This window comes from Limulus polyphemus, unplaced genomic scaffold, assembly GCF_000517525.1.
Source record: "Limulus polyphemus unplaced genomic scaffold, Limulus_polyphemus-2.1.2 Scaffold3930, whole genome shotgun sequence".
Lineage (NCBI taxonomy): Eukaryota > Metazoa > Arthropoda > Merostomata > Xiphosura > Limulidae > Limulus > Limulus polyphemus.
Genome location: NW_013669540.1, coordinates 73,032 through 86,304, shown reverse-complemented (window position 1 = coordinate 86,304; position 13,273 = coordinate 73,032). Strand labels below are relative to the sequence as shown.

The 13,273-nt window shown below is 34.0% G+C and overlaps 1 protein-coding gene across 1 annotated transcript in view; it reads left to right on the top strand.

Moving 5' to 3' along the window:
* The window catches only part of LOC106470301 (proton myo-inositol cotransporter-like), a 40,112-nt gene that overhangs the window by 17,203 nt on the left and 9,636 nt on the right, over positions 1–13,273 (top strand). The window contains exons 4-6 of the mRNA XM_013930847.2: positions 1,932–2,043; positions 4,907–5,070; positions 11,320–11,434. Of these exons, the coding sequence (XP_013786301.1) occupies positions 1,932–2,043; positions 4,907–5,070; positions 11,320–11,434 (391 nt within the window). The remainder of the gene's footprint in view (positions 1–1,931; positions 2,044–4,906; positions 5,071–11,319; positions 11,435–13,273) is intronic.

Below are 13,273 nucleotides of genomic sequence, written 5' to 3'. Positions count from 1 at the left end.
AATCGACGTTTACATTCTGCTGTCACCAAACCCTGCCGGACCTTCATTCTCCACAGAAATCTATCCTGGGCAAGCGACTCCTAGTTCACATGGTTGATGTCGAACTCTTGCAGGGATAGTTTTAAACAGTCTTTAAAACATTTCCTCTGTCCTCCAACCGATCGTTTACCTTCACTAAGTTCACCATAGAGAACTTGCTTCGGTATTCTATCAGCTGGCATTCTCACGAGGTGACTGGCCCATCTGACTTGTGCTTTCTGGAGAAGCGTGTATACACTAGGGACACCAGCACGTTTGAGAACGTCTGTGTCAGGAACTCTGTCTTGCCATTTAACATGGAGGAGCCGACGGAGACAGCACAGATGGAAGTGATTAAGCTTTCTGGCGTGCCTCTGATACACAGTCCATGTTTCACTGGCATATAGTAGGATGCTCAATACCTCTGCCTGATAGACCTTCAGCTTGGTGGTTAGTCTGAGCCCTCTCCGCTCCCACACACTGCGACGGAGTCTTCCGAAAGCAGAGCTCGCACGTGCGATCCGGTGGTCAACCTCTATGTCGATGTTAGTGTCCTTTGAGAGCGTGCTTCCAAGATAACGAAAACTCTCAACCGTCTCCAGGTTCACACCATCAATGGATAATTCTGGATCAACTAGAGATCGACAAGGAGCGGGCTGAAGCACAACCTTCGTCTTGGAGGTGTTAATTGTAAGACCGAAATCGCCACATCCCCTTGCGAAGCAGTCGAGCTCCTGTTGCATCGTTTCCGCCGAAGTCGCACTCAGCACACAATCATCAGCAAACAACAGGTCTCTGATACTAGTCAAACAAACTTTTGTGCGCGCTTGCAAATGGCGAAGATTGAACAGCTTTCCATGCATTCGATATCGCAGGTGTATTCCGCTCGGACCATCCCTGAAGGCGTCTGACAGCAATGCTGATAAATACATACTAAACAGTGTTGGTGCCAACACGCAACCCTGCTTGACACCACTGGACACAGGAAACTCTATGGATTCTTCTCCGTCACCGAACACTCTTGCCATCATACCTTCATGGAACTGACGAACTACAGCGACACACTTCGTGGGACAACCGAACTTGTGCATTATGCGCCAAAGTCCTTCTCTACATACCGACCCCACACCTACTGCACTGCCATCGGCCTATCGCCGATGGACTTTATTGATGTTGTGACGTGCGCTGGACTTGGATTTTAGTGAGGAAGAGTTGCGCGAGTCGTTGACCTCACTCTCTCGTCCCTTCCCATCCGGATCCAGTGGCAAGAACAAGTCAAGACGACTGGGGATAGATCAGGATGCAGTGGATGACCGCAACTTCCTATGTTAAGAAAATACAGCTGTTGCTAATAGAAACTTCCAGTGAATTAATTTTTTTTTTTCACATATTCATGTTAAAACATTCCTCGATATTTCCCCTTTATTAAATTTATTAATCCTAGAATTACAAATGCATCAGATTGTTAAGCACATTTTTCTAAACTATTTATGCACCAAAATACTTGTGGGTCTAAGATTAATAATGGCTACAGGGTCCATTATAACATACAAGTCACACAACATACCATTAATATTGCAGTTAACCAAACTAATTTCTGCTGTGGTTCCTGATTTATTTTATGAAAATGAATGATTTCACTCCTTTTTATCAGTTCTTTACATTTAGTATTGTAACAGGTAAAAACATAAAATTATTTAGTATACTGCAGTACGTGGACCTACTAGTAGTGAAAGTAAAAATGAGTTGGTGAGAGTTAATCAATCATTTTATTATGATATTTTTCCAAGAAGTTTCAGTCTTCTCAACCTTTAGCTTTTACTACAGTGCATTGATTTCACATATTATAATAGTTGCTCTCTCTCTCGCTGTTGATATTAATTTCAGCTTAGAAATTCTTTTTTTTTTCTTAGGATCAAAGCCAATCCTGTTTCAAGTGCTCCTGAATCCATTCATCAGAAATGCTCTAATTGTGGGTTGCGCATTACAGATGTTTCAACAAATTTCAGGCATCAACACTGTAATGTAAAGATTAACTTTTCTTTATCTCTTAATACCTTTAAATTTTATCTGTCTTCAGTAGAAAATGTTGAAATTATAATCTGTATTGTGATTTTAATTTGGTTCTTGTACATGTAACATAAATTTGCTTTTTAAATGTCATTATTGTATAGAATTTAAGGTTAATTGAAAAGTATAATATATTTTTTATTTAAAATTTTATCATTAGGAAATGAATGTTTTCAAGTTGGCTATGACTAATCTCTTCTGCGGAGATCCTGATGTTTTTCTCATTTATTGTGTCTGTAGATTTACAAGATAAACTATTAATAAAGGAAGATAGTTGCATTCCTTTTGTTCATAAAACAAACACTTTCAAAACATCAGCAATTTATTTATTGTTTAGATTTTGCATATCAGACACATGTGATTAAACAAAGTCTTCCTTTACAGAATATTGAAAAATAATATGATATGGTATTGGCATTTTTGTATAAACTTTCTTATTTGTACTTCATTTAGGTGTAATGAAAGTTTAAAGTATAAAATAAAGTAATTCATTAAATTGAATTAATGCTCAAAATAATCTCACAAGCATAGAATAGTGGGTGTTGTGATATTTAAAACTCTAATTATAATGTTTGTGAAATACAATAATTCCATTTTTTTTATAAAATATTGTTATGAGCTATATTTTTAATGTTGTATCTAGGTGTAAGCTAGAGGGCATAGAACCTTAATGTTATGGTAACACTAGAATATATGGGAATACTATTGAATCAGTGGCTTGGCAAAATACCTGGAATGTGGATTAGATTGTAAATATGGGTGAGCCAGTCATTTTGCTAGTTAAGCTTGCAATGAAACAGTGAAGCATCAAGAAGATAGTTGTTTTCTAGTCAGTAGAGTGAATTAGTCAGTGTGTTCATATTTTTTAATCTGTGTTAGTTATCACACTTATGGAGTTACTTTATACAAGTAAGTTTACTTTTACATTAGTGTAGTGCAGATAGCTTGACTGTAAACATTGGCCTACAAGTTACAAAGTGTACAAGCCTGTAAAGAAATGTTAAAGAGAAAATAAAGCTAATTTGTTATTGTTACATGGATTAGATTGAATTATTTTCATCAGATAATCTAAAAGAACTTGCCAACAAAAGAACAACATTGTAATAATAGTAATCTGGCAATAGGAAATAATTACTTTATAAAATGTTATAAACATACTCACAAAATCTATAAAATGAATAACATCAAACCATGTTTGAAAGCTTAGAATCTTTTCTCAATACATGTAATTTTCTTCAAAAAATAGCATACAAAGTGCTTTCTGAGGTTAAGTATCCCTGGTATGTTCATTGATGTCATCAAATAAACAAATTATTAGCTGATGTTCTTTTATTTTCTGTGTTCTTTTCGCATTAAAGTATAATTGGGCAAATTCCAAGTTCAAGATTAATTGGCTGGAAAGTCATAGATATGTATAGAATAATAGGAAATTTTGGAGAGTAGTAACAGTATCCATAGAAATCAGTATAATGAGATATATGATTCAAACTGATCTCATTTTATCAGATAACCAAATGCATGCTATAAATATCAGGTCACAAGTTAACAACACTTCTGGGTATTATGTTGTTGTTTTATTATTATTAAGTATACTTCTGAGGTAACTTTCATCTTTATTATTACTTACTCTTTTTATACAGGATGTCCTAAAAGTTTGGCTTCATAGTCAATGTCAAGCTATTTCTCAAGTGATACAAGAAGCTTTTGCACAACCAAATCAGTAATGTTATGTTTCATCTTATTCAGCAAGAGTGGTTGGAAAGACTGGAATTTGTTTTGACATTCCAAAGGATCATGTACAACATAAGAACTAACATACTTTTGAAACTTAGTTGAATGGATAGCAACTGCCTGTTGTGGAAACACAAGTGTAGAGGAAGGTGTATCAAAAATCTTCCTCCTTTCATCTTCAGGTCCAAAGGCAGAAGACTTTCCAAATGTCATACTCTACACATGTGTTTCTACAACAAGCAGTTGTCGTCCATTCAATTAAATTTCATCATGAATACTCTGCCTAAACAGTCTATCAAAGTATAACATAATTTTGTTTCTTCTTATGGTGCCAGACTTTGGGACACCTGATATAATATGATCCAGGAGTTTTCAAGGTTGAATTAAGGCAGCTGATCTAAGCCCTTTGCTCAGCTCTACAAACCCAAATATGAGGTGAACCAAAGATCATATTGTGTATAACTGTACAAAACTTGAATGTTAAATAATACTGTAGAAACAAGTGACATCAGGTGGCAAAAATGGAGTATAAGAAACTCTGCTAGTAGAAATAAATATACTCTTACATGCTATACTCTTACATCTGGTATCCAAACCAGTTGTTATATAAATAATAATTTTAAAAAGTTAATGTGCAATTTATTTCCATTCTATCAAGGTATGTATAATATATATTGTTATTATTAGTGAGTATGCTATCAGTAAAGGTTCCACACATACCTTTTTGATATTAGGTTATGATAACTTTATCTACAAAATAATAAAAGCTTTGTCACCTGGTATGAAACCTTACTCTATATTACAGCCTGTCCACTTACTTATAGGCAACAAGCATGCTCTCTTTCATGCTCTTAGAAATTCAGCTTGTGCTTGGCTTAACCAGATTTAATATTTACAAGCTGAGCCAGAATTAAATGTTCGGCTTGAGTCTGCATTGACTTGCCTAACACTGTTGATGTGTTTGCCATTCATGTTTAAAAGTTTTATGTAATTTGTGTTTTTTCTTATTAAGCATTACAACATTTTGTTACTAATATTATTAACTCTTTTATTTACTGTTCTCCTCTCTGTTTTTTAATATTTACAGGTACTACAGTGCTACCATCATAGAAATGTCAGGGATAAAAAATGAAACAACAGTAATTTGGCTTGCAGCTGTGACAGCTGGAGTTAATTTTATTTGCACCTTCATTGGACTAGCTTTAGTCGAGAGATGTGGGCGTAGATTGCTTGTTTTATCAAGCTTAGGGGGTAAGTAATTAACTAGAGAAATGAAAAATATTTATAGTGTTCTTTTATTTTCCAGCATCTTAGGTGACTTAGGAGGACTTGTGAATCGGTAAGGATCATCACATTCTGTGTCTGGCATGAAATGAAAATTTTTTTTATCTTCAGTATATTGCTTTTAATTCAGCCATCTCACTTGCACATGCTCCTTTAATTTATTAGGTAGTTGGTTGTTTGGTTTTCTGTTGTGCCTTAAAACCCTCTTCTGCTTCCATTGATAATCCATTTCATACGTAAGTGATAATCAATAATTTGTCATTGTTATAGTAAATTAACTTTTTTTTTAATACCAAGGAACTTGTGTACTTGAGATTTGGGTAAGACTGTAGCTACCTTAAATTCCATTTTCTAACTTTACATGATATAAAGAGACAATCTGAATCTCTTAGATGACCAGTTTACTCTTGTATGATGATGCTTTTATAATTAAAATATATTTATTTATATCAAACTGATATTTTTGTTGTTGTCTGAAAGCATTCTTGATAGCATCATAATAAATTTAATTAGCTGTTTGATGGTTTTTGTTAGAATTTATGAAAGTAATTTTGATAAAACTACAACTTTTTCATTTAAAATCTTAATTCATTTGGTCCCCAACTTGTAAATATATAGTGCTTATCACAGTAGGAGTTCAGTAATAAGAGCTGATTTGTTGTTTTGATTTTTTCACTTTTTTTGTATTCAGCTAATTTTTGTACTATTCTGTTGTACTAAGGATGAATTTAATTTTAATTTAAAGCTATTTCCACTTAAACAAGGATAAGTTGTAATTTTGAATTACTTCAACCATTGATTAGGCTTATTAAATTCTTATCTTGCCAATCACCTGTAATTTAATGTAATGGAATAACAGTTTTTATCAGTTTGTTATAATTTTAAAAAGCAATTCTAAGGTTGTGTAGCAGGTGGAATAAGGTAACATCTGTCGATAAAGATTAGTAATACTTTAAGCAGTGAAATTTGGATATTTTTTATTACTTCCACCACTGAATGTGACAGAAGTTATGTTTTCACCTCTGTGTGTGTTTATTTATGTTTGTCAGCAACATTTCTCGAAAACAACTGAATGTATTTGGACAGAAGTTGGTATACGCTTGGACTATGGCCCAACTTAGAAGTGATTAGTTTTTAGAGGTTCAAGGTCACAGTAAGGCCATGAAAATCCAATAAATCTCTATCTCTTAACATGGAGACCAATTTTTCACATTATTTTTGCTCTATAACTCAGTCAAAAATGATCAGATTTTGATGAAACTTGGTGGACATGTGTAGAATATTCCTCATTGTCCTGCCAAGAATGGTCTGTGTCTGTTGATAATAATGGATATATGGACACATTTTCGAAACAGTACTACCTCCTCTCACCCAAAGCTATCTCGATCCTGGTGTGTCCTCTAAGCATTGCTAAAAAAACTGCTACAGCGCAACAGTCTTTATACCCAATCAGTTTTGCGTTATTCCAGAATGTGCTGATCATGTGACTACTCTCCACCAATCATACTGTGCCATTTATACTGGCGCAGCTAGCTCCCTCAACTATTTTAGAACAATCCTCACTTTCTCGATTGACAATCGATATGTGTTTAACTCCTCTATGTAACTACAAAATTTTGGTTGTGCTTGACACAAATTTATGTCAGTTTCAACTTTAAGTTTCGACTTTTTGTGTTTGATTTCCATTGTTTCTACACATTTGTTTTAGAAGTATTTTTGTTTTCTGAATTCTAATTTGTTCATAGAAATTCGAGATTTAACTCGTTTTCTATGTGACTACTAAATTTTGATTGTGGTTGATAACAAATTTATGTCAGTTTCAACTTCTTTTGTTTGATTTCCATTGTTTTACTCGTTTGTTTTAGAAATATTTTTGTTTTCTGAGTTATAATTTGTTCATATAAATTCGAGATTTAATATGGCGGATAAAGAAATTCCTGCAACAGTCGACAATGGTTCTGACACGAGTCCCCAGACCTCAGGGTCAACAATGTCTGCTGAGGAAGTGGAGGCTTTAGTTCACAGGGAGTTTGTGTCATATGTTCAGCCTACAAATTCTTCCTGTCATTTTTTCTGAGGAAGGATATAACTTCTGAGTGGAACTTTCTTTCTTTCTATGGCACCTTCCACCTGTTACCATGCTTCTATGTAATCTCCTGGATTAGGTATTGTTCTTTTTCCTAGGAGATTTGTGTTCAGTTTCTCAGCATGTTTTCCTCCCTCTTAGTAGTTATACCCAAGTTTAGCGAGTTTATGTGTGCTTGTGTGGATTGACCTAATTTCCTCAAGCTATAATTTATGTCTTTCATGTCTTCTCTACTCATTATTTGATAAGTTAGATTTTTATAATTCTTTTACAGTCTAAGTTACTTTAATTTAAATTTGCATTTATAATTTAATTATTACTTTGTTTTTTGTGTTAATTTTCAGTATATGTACAGGTTTTGCGTGGTAGTTACTGTTTGGGTAATTGTAACCTTGGCCAATTTTAAGGGTGTGTTGGTTTGTTATTCATACTTCCTTTTTTCTTTACTAATCACATCTAATTGTGGATTAGAGTTGAGTCAAATTTTGTTATTGTTAACTGGGTGCCTTTTCATTCTCATGTTCTTCAGGGTAGGTTTTACTTTTGTGTCCTTTGTCTTATCAGTTCTTTGAGTGGACTTATAAGTTTGATATTTACATGTCTTTTCTCTTCTGAGTTCCTTTGGTGGTTTTATACTTTAAGTGTTGTGTATTGTTTTATGTTTTAGGTTGAATTTCATAGTTTTGCAACGTTGTTATTTTTATGTACTTTGTAGACTGCAAGTTTCTGGGTTTTGTTAGTTTGTTAGTAATGAGTACTTTCTCTTGAGTAGATACATTCAATCATGATTGGAGGGAACTTCACCTATATGACTACCCTCCAATCAGACTCCTTTCCAGAGTCCTTTTCCTTATCCAGACCACTCCTTGTGGTGTCTTGCTCATTGCTCCATATTGGCCTGCTCAGGTGTGATTTCCTCTACTCTGGCCCTTACTGGAGTAACATCCTCTGCCCTTACCTCTGTCCCAGTCTCTTCTCTGACAACCACAATAGGACATAGTTCATTCCAATGTCACCAAACTCCATCTTCATCTATGGCTTTTGTCTGGTCCCTTGCTTCAACTCAGGGACTCATCCCTCATGTAGCATCTTTCCTTTCCTGGTCCAATCCTCCTTGTCTGTGTACCAGAGGCAGTGGTCCACCTTCAAACCTTGGTCTGTTCACTGTGGCTTCACCCTTCCCATCCTTCAGTACATCCTCATATCCAGTTTTTTGCCTGAGATGAGGGCTCTAGTTGTTATAGTCATTACAGTACCAACCATTGAATTATACTATAACCTTCAATATCCAAGATGCTTCCCCTGGATGTTTTTGCCTGGGCAGGCTGCACTTGTTGATCATATATTTCTTAAGCAAGGAGCTTCCATTGGATGTTTTTTGGCCAGATAGACTGCACTTGGCATAATCTGATGTAACCCAAGGTGCTTCCTTTGGATGTTTTTTTCCATGTGGACTGCACTTGACCTAATCTTATGTAACCAAGGTGGTTCCCCCTGGGTGTTGCCTGGACAGATCACATTTATTGATGTCTATACCTTATGCAAGGTGCTTCCACTGGATGTTTTTGTCTGGGCAGACCACTTTTGGCCTAATCCTATGTATTGAAAGCACTTCCCCTGGATATTTTTTGCCCAGGTGGACCACACTTGTTGATCTCAGATCCTTATGCAAGTAACTTACACTGCATGTTTTTGCACGGATGAATCTCACTTGACATTATTCGATGTATCCCAAGATATATTTTGCTGGGAAGGAGTGCACTTGGCCTATACAAATACATTTCATGGTCCTTAAGTCCTAGCCACGTATTGTTATTTTGTTTTTCTCTCTAGCTCATTTACTGGCACCATACTATGACTCTCTATCACTGTGTTTGGTACTACATCTTGTTTCTTAGGGTGGCTCATTATGACAAGGATGTGGACAGAGAGCTATTTATGATGAACCTCATGATCACACTCATAATGGTAATTTATATCTTTCATAATCCTATTTATCCAAGGCTCTTCCCCTGAATGTTTTTACCTGGGTGGACCACAATTGATGATTACTGTATTTTATACAAGGCATTTCCACTGGATGTTTTGCCCATTTGGAATGCACTGGCATAAACTGATGTAACCCCAGGCAATTTTCTTGGCACTTATATATAAGGGAAAACAGTTGCATACACACAAGCCTTTCCATGTTTCTCAACACCATACTGATTCATGTCATGGTTATCCACCACTTCTTATATTGATTCTTATTGACTTCAGTTGTGCCTGTAAATTCAGTTCCACCCCAATTTTGTTACTGTATTGATTGCTGGGTGAAGAGCATACCTGTTCCAGAAGTAGTGCTGTACCCCATTGATGTGTTTTCTTTTCATTTTATAGCACACCCATTCTACTCATTCTTTCAGTGCTGTCGCTTTCCACTTGATTTGAGATTGATGCTCCTTCACTGGCCCTTCCACCTTGGCAACGTGGGATTCTAACTTCGGGTGAGAGGAGGTAGTACTGTTTTGGAAGTTATCATTCTCTTACTCTGACAATGTATTTCCAATAGGAACTTACCTCCATTTCCCACTCTTCCTTCCCTCTGAGATGCTGGTGTTTATGGTTTGTGCCTACCAATTCTTGAAAGTAAGGATTGTTCTAGAATAGTAGAAGGAGCTAGCTGTGCCAGTATAGATGGCACAGTACAATTGGTTTAGAGTAGTCACATGATCAGCTCATGTTCTGAAATAGTACAAAACTGAGGGGGTACAAAGACTGGTGCACTGTAGTGAAGTTTTTTTGGCAATGCTTAGAGGGCACACCAGGATTGAGATGGCTTTGGGTGAGGAAGGGGAGTACCTATGGGAAATACATTTTCAGCATAAGAAAACAGTAACTTTCATATTTTTTTGAGAGCCAAATATGATCAGTGCTGCATGGCAGAGGTATGTGCTCTACTGAGTGCCCCTCTAGTTAAACATTTTTTATACTGACAGGTGTACTAATTATGCTGTTAGTAAGTGATATGCAAAAAAAGTTGCTAATGAACTAATGGCATTGTTAACATTAACATCATAACAAAAGGCGAAAGATCCCTTACTAGTTTGATAATGCATGATATTCAAAAATTATTTTAACAAAAAATTTCTGTTTTTGAATATGTAAGTGGTTGGCATACACTTGTTTCATTATACTTACTAAAAAACTTAATTTTTTTAAGTTTGTAGAAGAAAAATCATTTCTTGTAAAACTGAAACTGTTGAAAATTGAAGTAAAATTCACGAACTTTTAAATATCCTTTTTTATTTTTTGCTTACTTGTAGATTTTTGTAATTGATACCAACAAATGAATCTTGGTTTTTCTTCGGAGCTAACAATTACTGATTCAAACTATTAGGTAGTAGCAGTGCATGATCCATTGTAAAAGTGGTGACATGTGCAATCATTGTCCCATTTGCAGCATGAAGCACCCACATGACATACATGTAACTTATTTCTACAGTTAGACTTGCTATGTCATTATTGATCTTTCTTAGTGATTGACAAAACTAATATTTAGAAATGTATATATGCCAATCATTATAACCACAGAAAAACAGAATTGATAACAGTGAAAATTGATTCAATACCAGTACACAGTACTGACAGATCAATTTGCATTCATTAATTTATTAGGAATTTCTAGGAAATTGCTCAGAAACATTAAGTATTATTGATTTCATAACAGTATAATTTACATTATACATAGATTTTTTTTCTTTTTTTTTAAAAAAAAAGGTTCACTTCACCCAGCTGAGTACCTCTACTTTGTTTTTTTCTTTTTTTTTTGAGAATTTCATCTCTGCCTATTAACAAATCTTTGACGTCTTGGTTTTTCCCATAATTTATAATCATTATAAAAATTTTAAAAACACATTTGTAACATCCTTTCAATAACAGTATAAAAGTGAAGTAAACCCTTCAGCAATTTATTTTTTTTGTTTTGGGCAAGTGAATGACAGGAAAACATTAAAAAGATCTATTTCTAATATAAAAAAGGTTAAAGTACTGAAATATTCATTGTACTACAAGCAGGTATTGTAATTATGAGATAAAACAATCATGACCATTTTTTTAAAGATTAAAATTGTATGTACATTTAAATTCAGGTGTAACTACAAGTCTCTGTCTTTTTGCCATTGGTTTCCATTTAACTGATGCTTATTCACCAAGTTTGGAGTACCATGATCCGGTTGTTAATGGGAGCATTTGTTACACTTTCAAGTATGTCTATCATTTGTTACATTTTCAATCATGTGTATATTTTAGGTTTCCAGTCCTCCTCTTCGGCTAAATGTGCAGTTTTTTCATGTTTTTTGATAACCATATATTCACATGCAAAGTTAATAGTACTTGAACTCTATAGAATATTCCTATCAGCATATTGATGAAAATAACTATGCTAATATTATTTATAGTTTATTCATCTATCTAATACAATTAATAATTATTTAATGGTCATTCTTTGTCCTTATAATCTGAATAAAATGTAGATTCGTAATTAACGATTGTTTCGTATTCTTTCTTTAGAAGCGTAGCTTAGTATGAACAAGTGACATCACACATTTTCTTTGAAAATTGAAGAAAGCCAATAAAGATTTAAGTGATATTAGTTTGTTCTTTGGTACAATTAAAATTTGTTTTTAATTATTCATTAACTTAATTAAAATCACTTTTGAAATAATGATTAGTAATTTTTACTCTTTATATATGGACAAAAGAGCTACCAGGCTTATTTTAGTGTTTTTTGAATTGTGTTCATGAAATACATATTTATATCTAATAATACAATTTTTAAGATAATCCTACTATAGATTTTCTTAAGTATGTAATTACAATTTTTTATTGGACTTACAGAAGAATGTATGGAAAACAAATAAGAAAAAAAAATTTTAGTCTTGAGAAACATAAGATGTTTGCAGAGAATAATAAGAATTCTTAATTTCTTTATATTAGATACAAAGTTAAGTAGTTTCATTTCACTGTTTAAAAGACCAAAATTTAGTTTTTTTTTCACAAAAAACTAATCATAATTTACTGTATTTTTGTAAAATTTTATATGTATACAGAGATTATGATGTTTTCCAAGTTTTTATTGATGAAGCTCTTATGTAGCTTAACTCTTTACCGCCCCCCAGTGGCCCAGCGGTATGTCTGCGGACTTACAACGCTAGAATCCGGGTTTCGATACCCATGGTGGGCAGAGCACAGATAGCCCATTGTGTAGCTTTGTGCTTAATTACAAATAAACAATAAACTCTTTACCACAGTTTTTACAAACATCTGAAAAAATGATTTGGTTTATCTGAATATTTGATCATGGTTGCAAATAAAAGAAAGTACTTTTTTGTTGGCAGTTAACCTAACATTGTATGATAAAGTAATAGAAAAACCTCACTTTTATTCTTTGCTATTTATTAGTGATTATTAATGTATTACGTAGCTCTCATTTTGAATTACAGTTCAAAATGATATCTTTTGAATTAGTAATATGCCATACTTCATAAAATTACCTTCTACAAATATACAAGATTTTTTTTGCTACACATAACTGACATCTTTATACATGATAATAACATAATTTCTATCCTAATTAGACACACTCTAGAAAGTCAGACTGTTTTTCTTTTAAATCAGTGATTTTAACTGGTGTTTTTAACCATTTTTTTACTTTCTAACCATTGGGTTTTAAACTTGTTTAAGGTACTGAGTGTTAATGTTCACATGAGATTCTAAAAAAGTGTTCTTTTCACACTGTAGTTCAATTTGTAGGAGACAGACTCAAATACTGTCAGTCTCTAAAGTCATCCAAGCAGTGTGCTTTTGCTAGTGGTTGGGCAAATAGGATTTTAGGTTGTATCTATGTAAATATTGAATACAAGTTTAATAAGATTATAATTTCATTGTACACGTCACTGGTTAGGTCACATTTGAAATATTGTGTTCAGTCTTGGGCTCCTTACCTTAGGAAGGACATTGAATTATTGGAAAGGGTTCAGAGAAGGGTTACTAGAATGGTGCCTGGAATGGAGGGGTTGTCATACAATGAGAGGTTGAAATCTC